Below are 17,467 nucleotides of genomic sequence, written 5' to 3'. Positions count from 1 at the left end.
AAATTACTCTTATAATGAGTCTAAAAGGCTGGATAGCTGAGACTGTCAAGATGTCAAACTACCGCTCTGAGGAATCCGAGATAGAATCCAGACCAACAACTTCTCAGGAATTTTTCATGGGCGGTCTGCCCGGATATGTCGGACACCGTCTCACTGTTCTGTCGCACCATTATGGGCATGCCCGAACCTAAGATGGAAAAAGACTCTTTCAACACCCATACAGCGGATAAACGAAAAAAAATCTGGCTTTTTAGAGTATAGCCATTTCCATTAACATACAAAATTTCTATGAATCGTAACATTTATATATATATAAAAAAAATGTATTCGACTTCAATAGACAATACTGTTTTTTAAAGGAAAAACAATTGAAAATGTAATAAAATCTTAATAGGAATGGAAACTGAAAAAATTAAAGTATGTATCCTGTTGAGAGCTTATTCAATGTCAAGTGAAGTAAATAATGTAATAGCTATCCAATTAGGTTAACTCTGTACCAACAAAAGTTTAAAAATGAATAGATTTTAACACATAGACACTACATTTAAACGTTGATACTCTTATAAATAACAAGTTTAATTACTGAGTCATTTCCTTTAGGAGCATCAGCTAAAAAGCTACATACAAAACACAACCTTTGTATCAAGAGAATTAACAAAATTATATATGTATATATTTTTTTAACAATAACTTTAAATCAAGGTTTATCAAAAATCCGGTTAAGTATACTTTAATATTATAATAAAGTTAAATTATTATACTCTCTTATTAAACAAAAAACAATTTAGTTTTTGTTTAATAAGAGAGTATAATAATAGAATTAAAAGTTATTGCCAATAAAGAATGAACTATAAAACAAGTATAAATTAACAATAGGCCTAAAGGTCTACTTTAAACGATTAAAATCTTGAAATGTTACTTCAGAATTATCAATAAACAAAAATAGACTTAAATGCATTAAATGATCACAGATAGAATGAGTTATTATTTAAATAACGAACTAGGTCAATGGAGACAGATTGTTTTTTTTTAATTTTTAATTTATTTATATTAATTATCAATTCTGAATATTTAATNTATATATATATATTACATTAACTTAATTATTGCGACAGATGGTATATAGCACTTGCCACTTTTTTACTTTTGGACGATACTTAATAAGTGCCCTCCAGTAGTCGAATAGATAAAGTCACCGAATTCCGGTAGTTAGTTTGTCGTGGGTTCGGGCATGGCCAACGGGCTAGCCACGCACAATTTTCCGGATTTTCTTTACGTTAGTAATACCTAAATAGGGGCTAGATTTACATAAAAGTCTTCCCAGGATGCATTCCCCTGGGCAGATCGCTCACGTGTCGTGTTACCCTAACCAAATAATCCAAACTAATTCTAACGAGCGATTACAGCAGACCCGCGGTAATCCGACAAACGTTTTGCAAGGCGGTGTCGGATAATCGAATTTGTCGGACTATAGAGTACTGCCACCGACCCCTTGTAATCTGGAACTTTTTGAAAAGTAGTACCTGACAAATTACATACTTATAAAAATAATGAGATCAAATCTATATGTACTACATAATATACAATATGGGACTTAATGAATTAAACAACACAATAGATAGTATAGGGTTTATTATAAAATTAACGTCATTAACGCTATAGCACTTGCAAAAAAATAATAACTAAACATATTGATGTCAATCAATTATATACAACATATGTAAGTATTTCCAAGGTACAGTACATACTATGTATGATCTTAATTTGAAAATGGATAAACAAATAAATTTATGTGCATGCAAATATTCATCAATTTTCTTTTGTTTTACATTGGCTAAACGCGAGAATAAGGCCTTGTCTCTCAGTTTCCTCAGAAGTAAAAGTTCGTTTCACGATACACCATTCTCTTCAGACCATTGCATATCGAGCTGCATATAGGCATGTCGGATTATAGGGGGTGCCGAATTAGACAGGGGCCGGATTACCGCGGGTCTACTGATTTATTGTGATATCGTCACAATTCCGGGCTGCAACATTTTGTCACAATGTTCTCAATTCTCTTAGTGGTGGTCTTGCCCCTGTACATCATACTTATACTGTTAGCGATAGAGTCGTGCCGGTCATCAATCTAACCCGTTTGAGGGAAAGGCAAATTTTGAATCTAAGTAACATGACTTCTGGTGCAAACCGGAAGTTCATATATAGTTAATCTGGACTTTCTGACCTAAGCTTTCCATATTTGGTTTCGATTTTCATCTATCTAACTCCTTTCTCGAAATTAAGGAAAGAGAGACAGTCAGAGGACAGCGGAAATTTATAGATTTAGTTTTTTAAAATTTCAGCCCAATAATCTATATATATATATATAATCGTGATGGGTTGATAATAATAAGCACAGAGCCCAAACGATTAGGAGTTGAAAGTTGAAATTTGGTACACAGTTAGGGTACGTCATGAGAACGCACACTAAGAAGGAATTTTTGGAAATTCCCCCGCGGGGGGGAAGAGAGATGGTTAAGGATTACCCCGAAGAACTCGGCTTCTACTGTACTACAGTATTTTAGATGCGGTATTTTGCGCTTTTGCGGAAAATCGAACATATTTTTGACCCATCTAAAATTTCTGTAATTAGTCTTGGAAGAGGGGGAACCAAATTCTTACATCCGGTGAAAACGGGCAAGATCAGCTATAATTTAATGATCTTAATCTTCGCTATCGTTACTTTTTGCTCGAGCAGTGCTGGGCTCATCCGCTAGTTTTCCATAAACGCGATATTTACTAGAACATACTTCCCACATAGTTTGTAAAATCTGCTGCCAAAATTTAAACACTTTATTATCACATAAAAGCAATTATTCTCACATTTTCACAAGATTTTTTTTATTTAAACAATTCTTATATGAACGTTAAGGTTAGCAACTTCGATCATATGCGGGACTATCACAATCTGTCTAACACGGATCACTTTACAAATATTAATAGTAGTCCAGTATTAATTAGTAGTCGTTGAGCATCCTTTCTTTTGGGAGGAGGTCAACGACTACTTTTGGTCGAATTACTTCAATCCCTTCCGCAACAGTCCTTCCTTCTATCGGACCAAGCGGTGTGGTGGCATTCGAAGGTTACCAGCGAGCACAAAATATGATTTAAGTGCTTTCCAGGAAAATTCCTTGTTGAAAAAATTTTCCTGGAAAGCTGGAAGAGAGCAAAAATAGCACCAATTTCCAAGGCAGACAAGCCAGAAGAATACAGATCTATATCATTACTCCCAGTGATGGGAAAAGTTCTGGAAAGACTTTTACTGGACAGGATTTATTGGCATCTTGAATCTAAACAACTTCTTAGTGACCGACAATTCGGATTTAGAAAACGAAAATCTACAGTGGAGGCCATAGCTACGGCAATTTCCAAATCAAAAACAGCTTTAAATATGAAGCTTGTATATTTAAAGCTGTTAAAAGTGAAAAAAGCTTTCGATTCAGCGTGGTGCCCGTTAATTCTACATAGACTTAGAAAGTTTCCATGCCTGGAAAATCTCTTTTACATAACCAAAGACTATTTATCAAACCGAAAAGTGACTCTTAAATCGGGAAGCCTGAACTTTGACAACAAATACAGCAGAGGTTATCCACAGGACTCTTCATGTTAACCTCTGCATTGGATTCTCACACAATAATAACTGTACCATCTGTGAACTTACAGTTGAAAGTGAACATTATCAGAGGCGAACTTAACAGTGGGCGCACTGTTAACTTTGCTTCTGATTAGACTTTCGATGCAAAGTAGCGTCCTCTAATCAAACACAAACTTGTTTATTAGCAATCTTTATTCTTTTCTTATACGTTTGTAAATCAGATCTTTGTATTGTTATTACTCAGTTGTGCAATATGAGTGTGTACAGTTTGTACCGTAAATAAAAGATTGATGATTAATTGTCTCGGAACCATTGTCTTTCCCATCCCCATCGCGAACAAGTCCCCATTACTTATTGCCAGGAACGCAGTTCGAGTTGCGGGATGCTGACCACCCCCTTTTTCCCGGATGCGGACCCGCTGTCTCCGAAGGATTAGGTTACCTTCCTTCGAATGTAAATTATAGAAAATGGTGTTTTTCTTCCCTTTCAGTCGCAATCCTCTCCCAAGGCTTTTTCTTTATACTTTTTAGATTTAGACTCGGGATTAGGAGATCGTAAAACCTCTTCACTCACTCTCCTTTCCACGCATCTACGATCGGAAATGTCATAATTAAATTTTACAGCACCTAATTTCTCCACTTCCCCGACATCGCACAATGAATATATTACCCATCTATTGGCGTACGTTCGGTGGTCCATCCCCACTATCGATGAGTGTGGTCCCGGTCTAATCGGACACTCTTCTTTTTCTAAAAACGTCGCTTATTCGTGAAGCGTCATTTTAGCTGGCGGCTCGAAGCTGTCAGTCCAATCAAACTGACGACAACTGCCGGACTTCTACCCACTACTTCCGGTTCGAAAGTGAGATTTCTTACCGACTCACATTTCGGAAGGTCAATGCTGCGGACAGCACTTGACCTTCCGAAATGTTTTACTCCCTTTTCCACTTATCGCAAACATATACGTCGTTATCCATGCACGAAGACAATTACAGTCGACCAGTAGCGTAGCGTAGTGGGAGCGGCAGGGCCCCCACTACGCTACCGTAATTTTGCCGCCCCGGGCGGCACTTTTTAGGGGGCGGCAAAATTTCACAATAAATAATAATAATATCTTGTAAGAATTTGAACCATTTTATTTCATATTTTCGCCCACCTACGAACTCGGACCGATTGAAATGAGCACGGAATAGTGTTACCATCCATCCGGATAGTCTGGGAATCGACTCGCCATCCGGGGATATCGTGCGCGACCTGTTGACCTTTTCTTATTTTTATTTTTTTTTTATTTTTTCTTTTTTGCTTGTACGATTTATTCGTATGTGTATATACACCTCCAATATCCAATACAGCTAGGTCACTTGCGTTACTCCTATCCAAGTCTCCCTAGTCGCTAACTGTAACTGATTTAGAACCAGCATGCACTGCACATTATTATTCCCATTGCAAAATGACATACACATGAGTCAGGAACTTCTATTCGAACAAACTTCACTTGCCGTCCGGGTCGGCGATTTTAATAAGGTGGCAACACTAGCACGGAATTTTCCATTACTTATTCTGTGACGAAACTGAATTTTAGTCTTTTAAATTGAGATACCTAAATAAGAGGGGGCGAAATTTTCCTCCGCCCCTGGCGGCTGATACCCACGCTAAGCCACTGCAGTCGACCCCCCTATAACACGGTAGATACGTTCCGTTCTTTAGGAAATTGATGTATTACGAGTCCTTGAATACGTGAACCAATCACAGCCCAGCACGTATGCAGTTTACGGACTACGGCTAATTGAACGGTTTTCTTCCATAAAATTAATCAATTCTAGACTAAATCGACTCAACATTTCCAAAATACGTATAATTTTTTGGGAATAATCCATATAAAGTATGCTATAAACAAAAAATTGTAGGATTACTTACCGAGTGTGCACCGTTCGACCACGCCATTGCTTAAACTTGTTTTCGTCGTGGAGCTCTTTGTCAAGCTTGTTATCATCGAATGGCGCTCGCGTGCTTCCTGATAACTTATTTTTTTTTGCGAAAAATTCGCTAAACTTTGGAGACATCATTAATATAAATATAATTTTTATGGACGTTAAATAATAAATGGTTCTTAGTAGGTCTGCTGCTCGTTTAAACTGAACGGTTTGTACAATATCCACTATTGGTCTAGATTCGACCAATCCTGTCGCGACACGAGTCGGCGATGACGTTTTACTGAATTATACGAGTTTTTTTAGCATGTTTGTACGAATACTGTCGCAATTTTTTTGCCGTGATATAGGAATCCGAACTATATAAACCTGTATTACAGGAAAGTCTTTTCAGCATCTTTTCATATTGAATATATGGGATTTTTCGATGTCGGCAGACGAATAATGAGCTATAAGTATTTTTCTTCCTTTGATTTTTATTCTGGCAAAACTTGCTTGGGTGTTGTCGGTGAAATAAGATTCGATGAATTTTATCTTCGTCGTCTCTTAAGAAGCATAACGGGAATACGCGCTGGTTTAATTGCCAAAAATCTAATGTTAGGAAGAAACGATTTCATAATCTTTCGAATCCATTCGCCTGACACTTTTTATTCATGTCTTTAGTTATTCAGAAATGAAATTTTGAGTTTTGCCCAAATAACTAAGCATCAAAAAATTGTATTTGTGATAAATCTTCATATATTGGACACGAAACAATTCTGCCAAGTGTTTCTTCATCACAGAATATGATAATGTTCTTAACTATCTTTAATATAGTGGAAGAAAATGTTTTCCAACAGCATTTTAACAAGAATTGCCCTGTTTACGGCCAGATTTGTATGCTTTAACGACAGAATAAACGTTCATTTAAGTTGAATTTTCATGTCAAAGCTATGGAACCTTTCTGCATCTTGGCATTGATACAACCATCATTTAATTTGCTTTATAAATTTCAAAATTGTAATAACAAAGTTAAATGCCTAAGAAATTATAATATTGATTATTTTTAATTATTATCACGTTTTCTTTCTGTTATTATTCCATATAACTTTTCAATTTGAAGTTTAGATGCCTGACAATAGTTTTAAGCTTTGATCCAAATTATTATAGATATTAAATACATATAATATTTAATTAATTTATAGTAAATAATCCTACCCGTAAAAATTTTTCGATCGAAAATTTCTCCTTTGACAAACATATTTCTAATTTTAGAAGGAGTAAAAAGTGTATTCATTATAATAATAATAATAAAATTTGATACTTAGAAAGCTGACAAAAGATGGCAGCACTATTCGGGCTTCTTATTAACATTTATATTACGGTTCAGACACAAATTTCAATTGCTTAATACTGTACTTTGTACGCGGCCATTGTTAGGTCGCCCACTACGCTTTCATTTTCTTGCTTCATCCCGTTGAGTGAACTCTTTCACTCTCAAGAACTACCCGCTATCAAATGATCAAACCGATGACAGAAATTGCTGAAGACTGACCGGTTTAGATGTTGGCTCGATGATTGAGATAAAGACTCCGAAAGCTCGCAAATTCCGATCGATTTCCGATTCCAAAGCGACTAGAGTGAGACAAAGAAAGAAGGACCAACGCTTCACGGCAAAAGAGGAACAGGTGGAACAGAATGCCGAAAGAAAAATCGGCGCAACGGTCCTGTTAATCAGAGGACGATCGCGAGAGTCCCGTTTTGCGACCAATTTGCTTGAGGTCGCCTGTCGAAAGCGAGGAAGGAGTGCAAAGTCCCGGAAAACCAGGAGGAGCACATGGACAATGAATTGCCTGAAAGAACAGTCCCGGATGGCCGTTAAGCCGCTGCAGCCAGAAGCTCGCAGAACGACAGGGCACGGGAAGTGTAGAGACAGGGAAATATGCAATCCGAACTACACGAGAAATTAAAGACAAATCAATACCCGAGGCCTGAAGAAATAAACTGAAATTGGAATAAACTGAATTTCTATAGGGATAACATCCCTATAGAATTTATTAAGAATATGAGTGAAAAGAAAATTGATAGACTTTGCAACGTGATCTATGATACACCCCATCCCATCCATGTGGCCCGACGACTTTCTGAGGAATATTTTAATTCCCATTCCAAACAAAGATAAAACAACTAAATGTGAAGATTATAGAACAATTACTCTGATCTTCCATACCTCAAAAATCCTTTTAAGAATATTAGAGAAACGCCTGTATGGAAAAGTGAACCCATTCATAAGGGAAGAACAGTTTGGGTTCAGATAGGGTAGCGTGCTGAGAACCACAGATGAACGAACGATACATTAAAAAAGGAAAGGGAATGTTGGGGTGTTTTATAAATCTTGAGAAGGCATTTGACAAATTTGACTAGGAAAGATTGATGGATATTTTGAGAAAGAAAGGAGTAGATTGGAAGGACAGGAGATTAACACTAAATTTGTACAAATATCAGAGAGAAGTAGATGGTCAATACAGTGAGAAAATCAAGATTGAATAGGGTGTTAAGTAGGGGTGTTGCCTATCACCAATTCTTTTCAACATATACTTGTATCATTATGGAATATCTAGAGGAAGAGGAAGGCATTAAAATTGGGGGACGGTAGATTCAGTGCCTAAGATATGCTGATGATATGGCAAGTCTGGTGGAGATCGAGGGTAAAATGACAAGATCCTGAAAAGACTAAAGAAGGGATGTGAGGCCTTCAAAATGAAAATTAATGTTAACAAAACCAAAGTGCTATGAATCGGAGAAAAAGAAAGGTCAACATCCATATAAAGGTCAATATCCATATAAAGTGGAACAAGTGAACTGATTTAGATATTTAGATATCTGGGTGCTTGGCTTCACTCTGAGTGCAGAAGTGGGAAAGAAAGAAATCAAGAGGAGAATTGGAATGGCGAAAGGCATTTAGCAAAATGAAAACAATTTTGTGTGGACCTTTGAAATTAGAATTCCGAAAAGGGCTGATCAAATGCTACATCTAGAGAATTTTCCTCTATAGTGCTGAAACTTGGACCTTGAAAGAATGAGACATTGGGAGAATAGAGGACCTAGAGATTTGGCTATGGAGAAAACAGAAAGTTATATGGACCAATAAGGTGAGAAATGAGGAAGTCCTAAGAAGGGGTGAAAAAGGTACATATTAGAGACAATAAAGAGGCGAAAAATTGGATGGGACACATGATTCGAGAGGAAGGCTTATGGGATGGCGTTATGGAAGGAATGGCTGTAGGCAAAAAGAAACGAGGGAGAAGAATTAAACTGACGGATAACTTAAAAGAGGGTAGTTATAAGGAGCTAACGACAAGAGCATAGAATAGACTAGCACGGAAAAAGAGATGATGCTCATCGAACCTGCTATAACTAGCAAAAAAGTAAAGAAGAAGAGAGGAAAAAATAAGATCCGTATTTTTTCTTTTATCTCTCAGGTCAGCCGTTCTAGAGAAACGAGTATCGTCGTGTTCTATTATTTTTTTCGACCTGCATATCAAATATCATCAAATTCCGTCCATTCGTTCCCTAAATATCCATCATTTTTATCCATATTTTTCATTTCACTTAAAATTTTTTTTTCCTTCAGCCAAAAAACTAAAGTTTTGCGATATGTTCGTTAGGAATGAATTCAATGTTCGTACGTCAAAAACGGCTTCGCTTATAAATACTGTATATTAGTTTTCCAGTTAATCGTTAAATTTTCTATGAGTAATTTGCATTAGTCATCATCTACGTTCAACGATTTTGCTTACACCTAAAGTATTTTTGCAGAAAAAATAATATTTATAATTTCTATTATTATAAAAATTAATAAAGCGACGATTAGCCTACGCCCAACGAAAGTTTCGCTTTCGTAAATTCGAATATTTCGACGGACGTCGGGACGAGAGGAGACAGTCGACACGCGACTCCATTTAAATACGGAGAAAACATGCGAATAATGCCAGTTTGTTTACAAAAGCCACGCCGCCATGTTACGAGTGTTGCGGCGAAAGTAAGCCCCGGAGGCAGAGGTCGGAATGCGGGTCAAGTCAGTGCCAAACAAGATGGCGTCGCGACTAGTGAAGTGGACAGTTATCGTCCAGTGCTTGTGCGTGGTGGCTAGCCAAATATATATCGATAACGGCATCGATCAGACCGTCGTTTTTAGGCAGTTGCGGGTTAAAGAAGAAGACGAAATGCAACAGGAGCTGTTACATTTACTAGGACTGGATCATCCTCCCCAACCCAAAGATCACACGATACAAAGATCTGCGCCTCAGTATCTACTCGATCTGTACAGAACGTTTGTCGATTTCGAAACGGGTGACATCAAGATGGACCCGAACAATTCTACTCTGGGACGCGACAGCATACGTGCCATTAACATGTCGGACGTCATCATGAGTTTCGTTAATAGAAGTAAGTGCGGTCTTTCGTTTATTTATACGCTAAGCGCAATTTTAATTCTTCGCTTGTGGCCGGAATGCGACGAAAAAGCTTCTCGGAAGAGGTTGGCGGATCGAACACACGCTTTCCACAGGGGTGTTCGTTTCTCCACGCCGTCCGCGAAATCCTTTGCTTGCACCAAAGACGAGCGATGTCGTGTACATTTAGCCTATTTAGCGCAACGAACCGGGGAAAAAACATTCGTTTATAAAAGAAAAGGTAATAACAGCTCGTTGCCAGGCGACAGTGGCGTTACTAACCGAAATAAACTACTTTTTTACCGAGACAGAATATTTATTTCTGTTTGTTTTGCTAATGTTACGGCATATTTTGAATATTTAATATTTGTTAAAAGAAATGTGTCGATGCTTTGTCGTCGTATTCTCGGTTTAGTTGTATTTAAAGCGTGTAAACTACTGGTCGAGATCGCACGTTGCAGCTATAAAAATAATTGAAACCTTAAGGATCCGATAATTAATCGTAAATAAACGGGAGAAGCGTGCAGTTTATTAAATTGTCATTTGTATGGAAACGTATTCGAATATATCTTTCTTTCTTTTCCTTATATCAAAAAAATAGGAAAATTTCGAATTTCGTCGGAATTTTTGCAATACGTTCCTTTGATAAAATTGCTGAAGCCTACAGTTGCTACATTTGAATAATTAGTATAATTATGTGAGGGAAACATGATGACTGGACTATTATCTTTTCTTAAAATAGTCTGGAGAAAGAATATTTATTCGGAATTAGTAAAGATATTTATCAGAATACAAGTTACTTGTTAGATAGGTTCTCGTTACAGTGAATACCTAGAAATTGATGCTTTTTATAAACTAATTTCCTATGTCTGTATATTGTTTATATTAGTGATTATTTAAATGATTCGTTGGTATGATTGATGAGATGATGATATATATACAGGTATTTGGGCTGAGTTATTTCAGATTTATAATAATGTGCTACTTTTTTTTATAAAAAGAAAATTAGCAGGAAGTTAAAACCATAAGTAAATTTCTTTCTACCTAATGAGTATAAGTTTGACTACACTACGATGTTGTGTAATAAAAACCATATAATACGTTGCTTCTTGTTATATAGATAGAAATATTACACCTGGAGCTTTTGCTTCTGTTACGTGTTAGTTAAACAAGTGCACGAGAGTATTGAATTATAGGTAATCGGTAGTGGGCTAATTGATAGCGTAGTTGCACTCCCAACCGACTTTATAGTGGAAATTTAATCTCGGATTTGTACCACCTATCTTGTCCTACGAAATGAAACAGCACGGTTTAAAACAGCCGAAATATCATATCCTACTGCAGGGATGGCCAACACGTAGACCGCGGTCGACCGGTTTTGAAAGTAGCCCGCGAAGCTAAAGTTGAACAATTTGCTTTCATGTTTCTTCTAATTCTATGTCACGACTTGGTGCATTTATCGACACTTGGCACAATACATACATTTTAATTCATGTATGAATTTCTGTATGAATTAAAATGTATGTATTGTGCCAAGTGTCGATAAATGCACCAAGTCGTGACATAGAATTAGAAGAAACAAGAAAAAGAAGACACGGTTTCGACAAATAACTAAAACAATTTGCTTTCACTTAAATTAATATTTAAAAATCTTAATTCGATAATTTATTCTTACAATAATAGACTNCCGGGGAAAAAACATTCGTTTATAAAAGAAAAGGTAATAACAGCTCGTTGCCAGGCGACAGTGGCGTTACTAACCGAAATAAACTACTTTTTTACCGAGACAGAATATTTATTTCTGTTTGTTTTGCTAATGTTACGGCATATTTTGAATATTTAATATTTGTTAAAAGAAATGTGTCGATGCTTTGTCGTCGTATTCTCGGTTTAGTTGTATTTAAAGCGTGTAAACTACTGGTCGAGATCGCACGTTGCAGCTATAAAAATAATTGAAACCTTAAGGATCCGATAATTAATCGTAAATAAACGGGAGAAGCGTGCAGTTTATTAAATTGTCATTTGTATGGAAACGTATTCGAATATATCTTTCTTTCTTTTCCTTATATCAAAAAAATAGGAAAATTTCGAATTTCGTCGGAATTTTTGCAATACGTTCCTTTGATGAAATTGCCGAAGCCTACAGTTGCTACATTTGAATAATTAGTATAATTATGTGAGGGGAACATGATGACTGGACTATTATCTTTTCTTAAAATAGTCTGGAGAAAGAATATTTATTCGGAATTACTAAAGATATTTCTCGTTAAGTAGATTTGTTATCAGAATAGGCTTCCGAAAAGCTGAATAATAATGCTTTTGCTATGGAGAAAATTGGGCAACTTTCTCCATAGCATCCCGCTCACTTAGATAGGCCTATCTCGAAACAGAATGGAATTGTGAATGTCTGATTGATGCGGCCAGGTACAAATGTCATCTAAGTCTATAGTCAACGTTATTTGACGAAGTATTTTCCTTTCATTTGTATGTTGTTTTTGAGGTGACTCAGAAAATTGTAAAGGACACTTTATACTTATCAAAACTTTATTAGTAAAATATGTTTTTATAAATTTCAGTGTGTTATTTATTTTTCTCTTGGGAGAACGGTATTACCCTACAGTAGGGGAAATAAGCTCAAAACGATTTGCATGAGTAAGTCGACTTAACTTGGTTTCCATAATAATTGGAAGAGGATGCAATAGAGCAGTGATTTTTCAACCGGTGTGCCATGATAATTTTTTGTGACATAACCTTCAAAAATTATCATGGCACACTTTAACCAAAAAGAATTAGGTTAAGTGGTGAGTAATGTGACGATAGAATGTTTACAAATACAACTTTAAATCACGTGATTTATTCCGAAGTAATTTTTGCCGCGGAAATTTAATTATAGTTTCAAGTATTCTATGAGATAAAAAAAAGGTTGAAAAACACTGCAATAGAGTGTAGACGGCATGAAGTCACTTGGTGTGCAAGCTTTCCTTACACGTATCTCTGACAGATCTATATATTTTCGAGAGGGAGTTAAACATTGTTTTTATGAAAAGTAAATATAGTATAATTCTTTTAGAGTATTATACTGTAATTATACTATAATACGGTATAATAAAGGGATTTAAAATCAAAATACAAAGTGCAAGAAATGAAGTTACATGGAATGTGCTGGACTTGCTCATCACATCAAAAACAAATTTATTTGTTATCTGTGCAATGAATGGAGAATTTTCGTGTTCGCAAATACGCCACAAAATGATCTTCAATAATAATAACTGTGTCGCGCACTAAATACTTTTTACTTTATTCTAAAATCGCCAGACGTAGATGTAGAATGGAGTCTCAAACCACTTAACTTGCTCCAAGTAACAATGGAAAAGTAAGGAGTAAATGTTATCTAAACAGAAAAGACACTGAGAAGGTGGCGTGGAAAGAGATAAATTAAAAAAAATTATTCGTTTATATTTTTTATGAATAATAAGATATAATTATATAAATAATAAGAACAATTATCGGGCTTTCAAATTCACTGTTAATAACTCATTCTTGAATTGCCCCTTGTCGGGCGTGCACCCCTTGGAAATACGGATTTAAAACCTTTGTTTTTTTAAGCTTTCTTCAAGTTAGCTGATTATATACAGACTGGTATTAAATAAATTGACTTGTTTAATTTTACGTCTTAGCCAAGAAAGTTCTTTTTATATTGTTGTTCACACTTGCTTTATACTACATATCCAGTAAAGCTGGAATGTTTATTCCATAAATTAGCGTTATGGACAGTAATAAATTGTGACTGTAATAATTTCAAAAATAAATAAAACTCACTTAAAACTTCATGTTACGCGCAATGTTTATAACAATAAGAGGAAAAGAATTGCTTATCTCTCGTAAAAATTCCATGAAACATTAATACAGTATTTTATAAATTCAATATAATATTAATTAAAATCCTCTTGGAGTTTGTTTTTTTGGATTTTATTTTAAAATATTGAAAAATTTTTTCATTTATACCATTTTTCTTGTGTTTTATTTACTGCAACCGTTCTTATTATATATTTCTCTAAAAGAATGTATTAAGATCATAAATGATGAAAAATATACACTGATTTTATCAATCGATTCATTAAAATAGCTGACAGTTTACAATTACTTACTGTATTTCAAATTTAAATTTCGGAATTATGTATCAATACTTTTATATGTTTGATAAATCTTTTTTGCTTGTTGATTAAAATAATTAATTAAGACTTAACATGTTAACAAAATATTTATTTCCTTAGTCGATCACCACGCTCCTCATCTACGACACGATCGAGATCGCAGGTTTTGGTTCGACGTGACCGACGTTAAAGCCGACGAAGAAATCATGGCTGCAGAATTTAGATTATACAGAGATTTAACATCTTCCGAATTACCATTAAATAGTACTTACACGTTAACGTTATATCTGCTGACAGACGAGCCAGAGTAAGTGCATGTTTGGACTGCCCGAAAGAAAAATATGATTCATTTCAGTTAAAAGTTTCTGAGAGTTTGCAGGGAGGTTTGTACATTAGGGGGATTAATGCTGTTAAATTTTGGTGGTTAAAGGTCGAGGGGGTGAGGAGATAATTAGGGTCGTGTGTATCTCCAGTAGGATCGGACTTAATGACGATTTTACTGGTTATTAGCATTTACAACTTTTTAATAAAACTCATCCCAACCCTCAAAATTACAGCTTTTTTCCATTTTATAATAGTTAAAAGTATAAAAGTATTTTAAAATTAAATATCATAACAGACGGTTCATCAAATATTGCCGGGAAAGTTAAGCAACTCGTTGCTGGATTTTTCTTTTTCAGAAATAAAGGCTTAAAATATATCGAAACAATTACAGTGCAGGCGAATCAGGAAGGATGGATGAGTTTTAATGTGACCGAAGCTATCGTCACGTGGATCGCATTTCCGGCCAAAAATCTAGGACTTTATTTGCAGATACGGATGGAAGGATTGTGTAGGTACCACACTCGTGTTTCTTTCTAATCTGCTTGTACTATGTATTTAGTTAATGGACGATTTTTATAACAGCTAGAAATGTCGATCCGGGAGAAATTGGAATCGTCGGCAGAAAAGGAGCCAACGAAAGGCAACCGTTTATGGTGGCATTTCTTCAGTCGCCCAGAGATTTGCACGTTCGTCACACGAGGTCTACTTCGAAGAAGAAAGCTAATTTCGACCGAACTTCTTACGATTACGATAAAAACTGGTTAACCATAAAGAACAGACGAGGTTGGCACTAAGTTATCACTTTATATAAATGCTGCTTATTAGTAAATTTGATTGCCGATTGACTAGGAGAACTTCGTCCCTGACGTAGCGACGGCTTGCGAATGCACGTTAGATAATTAGAGGGCGACTTATCACTGAATTAATGCGATTTCTTATTACCTTTGTTCTAAAACTAACTTAATTTAGACTACATAATGAACGTTATTTAAGGTATAATGTTTTAACGTATTGATGTTCAAGCGTTCTAAGAAATGCAAAAAGATCGGTGTTAAAAAATATTTTGGCAAAAGCTTCGCCATATTTCGAATGTCGGGTAGCGCTTGCTTTTTTATTTACGATTCTACAATGCAAAATTTTCCCACTGAAGGTTTCAGTGATTTATCAATTTGAGTCGCTGTCAAGGAACGTTGCTCGCTTCTTGCCGAGCATCTATAATTTAACAAAGAAATATTAAGTGCAAATTATCTGCGATAAGCTTATTAATGTGTTCATTCACACGAGGTATATCAAAAATTTTTCTAATTTTTACAGATATTATCAAAAAAAGTTGTCAACGCTTAGCATTTTATGTTAGTTTCCAACAGCTGAAGTGGCAGGTGAGTTGTGTAATTTTCGTTATTTCGATACTGTAGGAGGATTTCGTAATTGTTGTTTTACCTTCAGGAATGGATTATAGCGCCAGACGGATACGCCGCCTTTTATTGCTACGGAGAATGCTCCTTTCCTCTCAATGCTCACATGAATGCTACCAATCACGCCATAGTGCAGACTCTAGTGCATTTGATGGATCCCAACGACGTTCCTAAGCCTTCTTGTGCTCCGACTCACTTATCGGCCGTCCAAGTCTTGTATTTTGACGATAATTCCAACGTTGTCCTCAAAAAATATCGAAATATGGTGGTGCAATCTTGTGGATGTCACTGAATATCAAATATTTAATGAATTTTTTGCCAACTTCAGAACATGCATTTGATATTTTTAATGTCGTGAATGATATTTTCGATATTTTTTAACATCTTATGAAAATATTGAAATAAAAATTTATTATTTTTTTCAACTTAATTTTTTGTATACAGTATTTAGTATTTACTATGTATATATTATACAGAAATAAATATTTATTTAAAACAAAATACTTTTTTTAATGGCTTAAATATGAATACAATATTGGCATTATACATACATATATATATAATTATTAGTAGAATTAATATATAATTTATTGAAAACAGATGAAAGTAAATTGCAAAAAATCGATATTAATTACAATCAAAACTAAAATAACTCTATTAATCTGTTATTGAAGCAAACTTTTATTAGCCTATAACTTAATTGTTCAGATAATGAGTTTTTACGTGCAATTCATTAACCTGTGAGGTAGATTTATTCTTTGCAAGTTGGAGATTGAGCCACGTATTCTAATGAAAATCTACAATCACGTAATCTACTATCGATACATTTTGTATTTGATTTTAATTTTATATGATTGAAATGATTCCGGACTTTCTTTTGTCCGAAATAATGAACTGTAAAATATATTGCGGAATTCTTTTTAGTGTGAGATGATGTATAAGGAACGATTTGTAAGCAATGTTCACTTTCGTCAAGATTTATGGGAAAAAGTTTGTAAGTTAAGACAGAAATGAAGAAAAGAATTAGCCTATATATCATGTACTCCGAGTTTCAACTAAAAAATGAAATAAATTGATAGGTAAATATTGTATTGAAAAATTCTGATTGCATAAATTAAAAAAAGAAAAATTGTGATGCCAATTTTGTTAATCATAAAATTAAAATGTTACGTTATATACAGTCGCGGATCTAAGGAGAGTGCTACGGAGACTTAAACCCATTCCATCGACATTTTCTTGTATTATTAATACATATACATACAGTATATACTTCATTTTTAATCTTTTCGTTCTGTGCAGTAACTGGGCCCTTTTTCCGTGCCAATTGTGGGAGTTGGTCGTTTGGAGAGGAACAAATCACACCCGAAAAATCAGAAGAAACATCTGAATCCTTCTGATGTTCTGAGGCTTCCGGCTGAAGCTCTATCTTCTTAGGAAGCAACTACTGTATACTAACATTTATTGTTTAATGAGTTCGATTGGATTGATTAAAATGATTCACTCTATAATGTAGTTCATTTAAAACCGCCGAATAGATTTTTTTTTATAGTTTAGAAGGGCTATTTTGGATTATCTGT

The 17,467-nt window shown here is 35.1% G+C and overlaps 1 protein-coding gene across 1 annotated transcript; it reads left to right on the top strand.

The window, feature by feature from the left end:
• Positions 1 to 9,466: 9,466 nt before the first annotated feature.
• On the top strand, positions 9,467 to 16,254 carry LOC111621827 (bone morphogenetic protein 7-like). Its single transcript, XM_023364088.1, has 6 exons — positions 9,467 to 9,992; positions 14,272 to 14,458; positions 14,832 to 14,983; positions 15,058 to 15,258; positions 15,790 to 15,854; positions 15,922 to 16,254. The coding sequence occupies exons 1-6, from the start codon at positions 9,611 to 9,613 to the stop codon at positions 16,180 to 16,182; spliced, it is 1,248 nt and encodes a 415-aa protein (XP_023219856.1). The 5' UTR covers positions 9,467 to 9,610; the 3' UTR covers positions 16,183 to 16,254.
• The last annotated feature ends 1,213 nt before the right edge of the window (positions 16,255 to 17,467 follow it).

The sequence above is a fragment of the Centruroides sculpturatus genome, unplaced genomic scaffold, assembly GCF_000671375.1.
Source record: "Centruroides sculpturatus isolate CEXI.00-Female unplaced genomic scaffold, Cexi_2.0 scaffold169, whole genome shotgun sequence".
In the NCBI taxonomy this organism is placed as follows: Eukaryota; Metazoa; Arthropoda; class Arachnida; order Scorpiones; family Buthidae; genus Centruroides; species Centruroides sculpturatus.
This window is presented reverse-complemented; position numbering and strand designations above follow the sequence as displayed.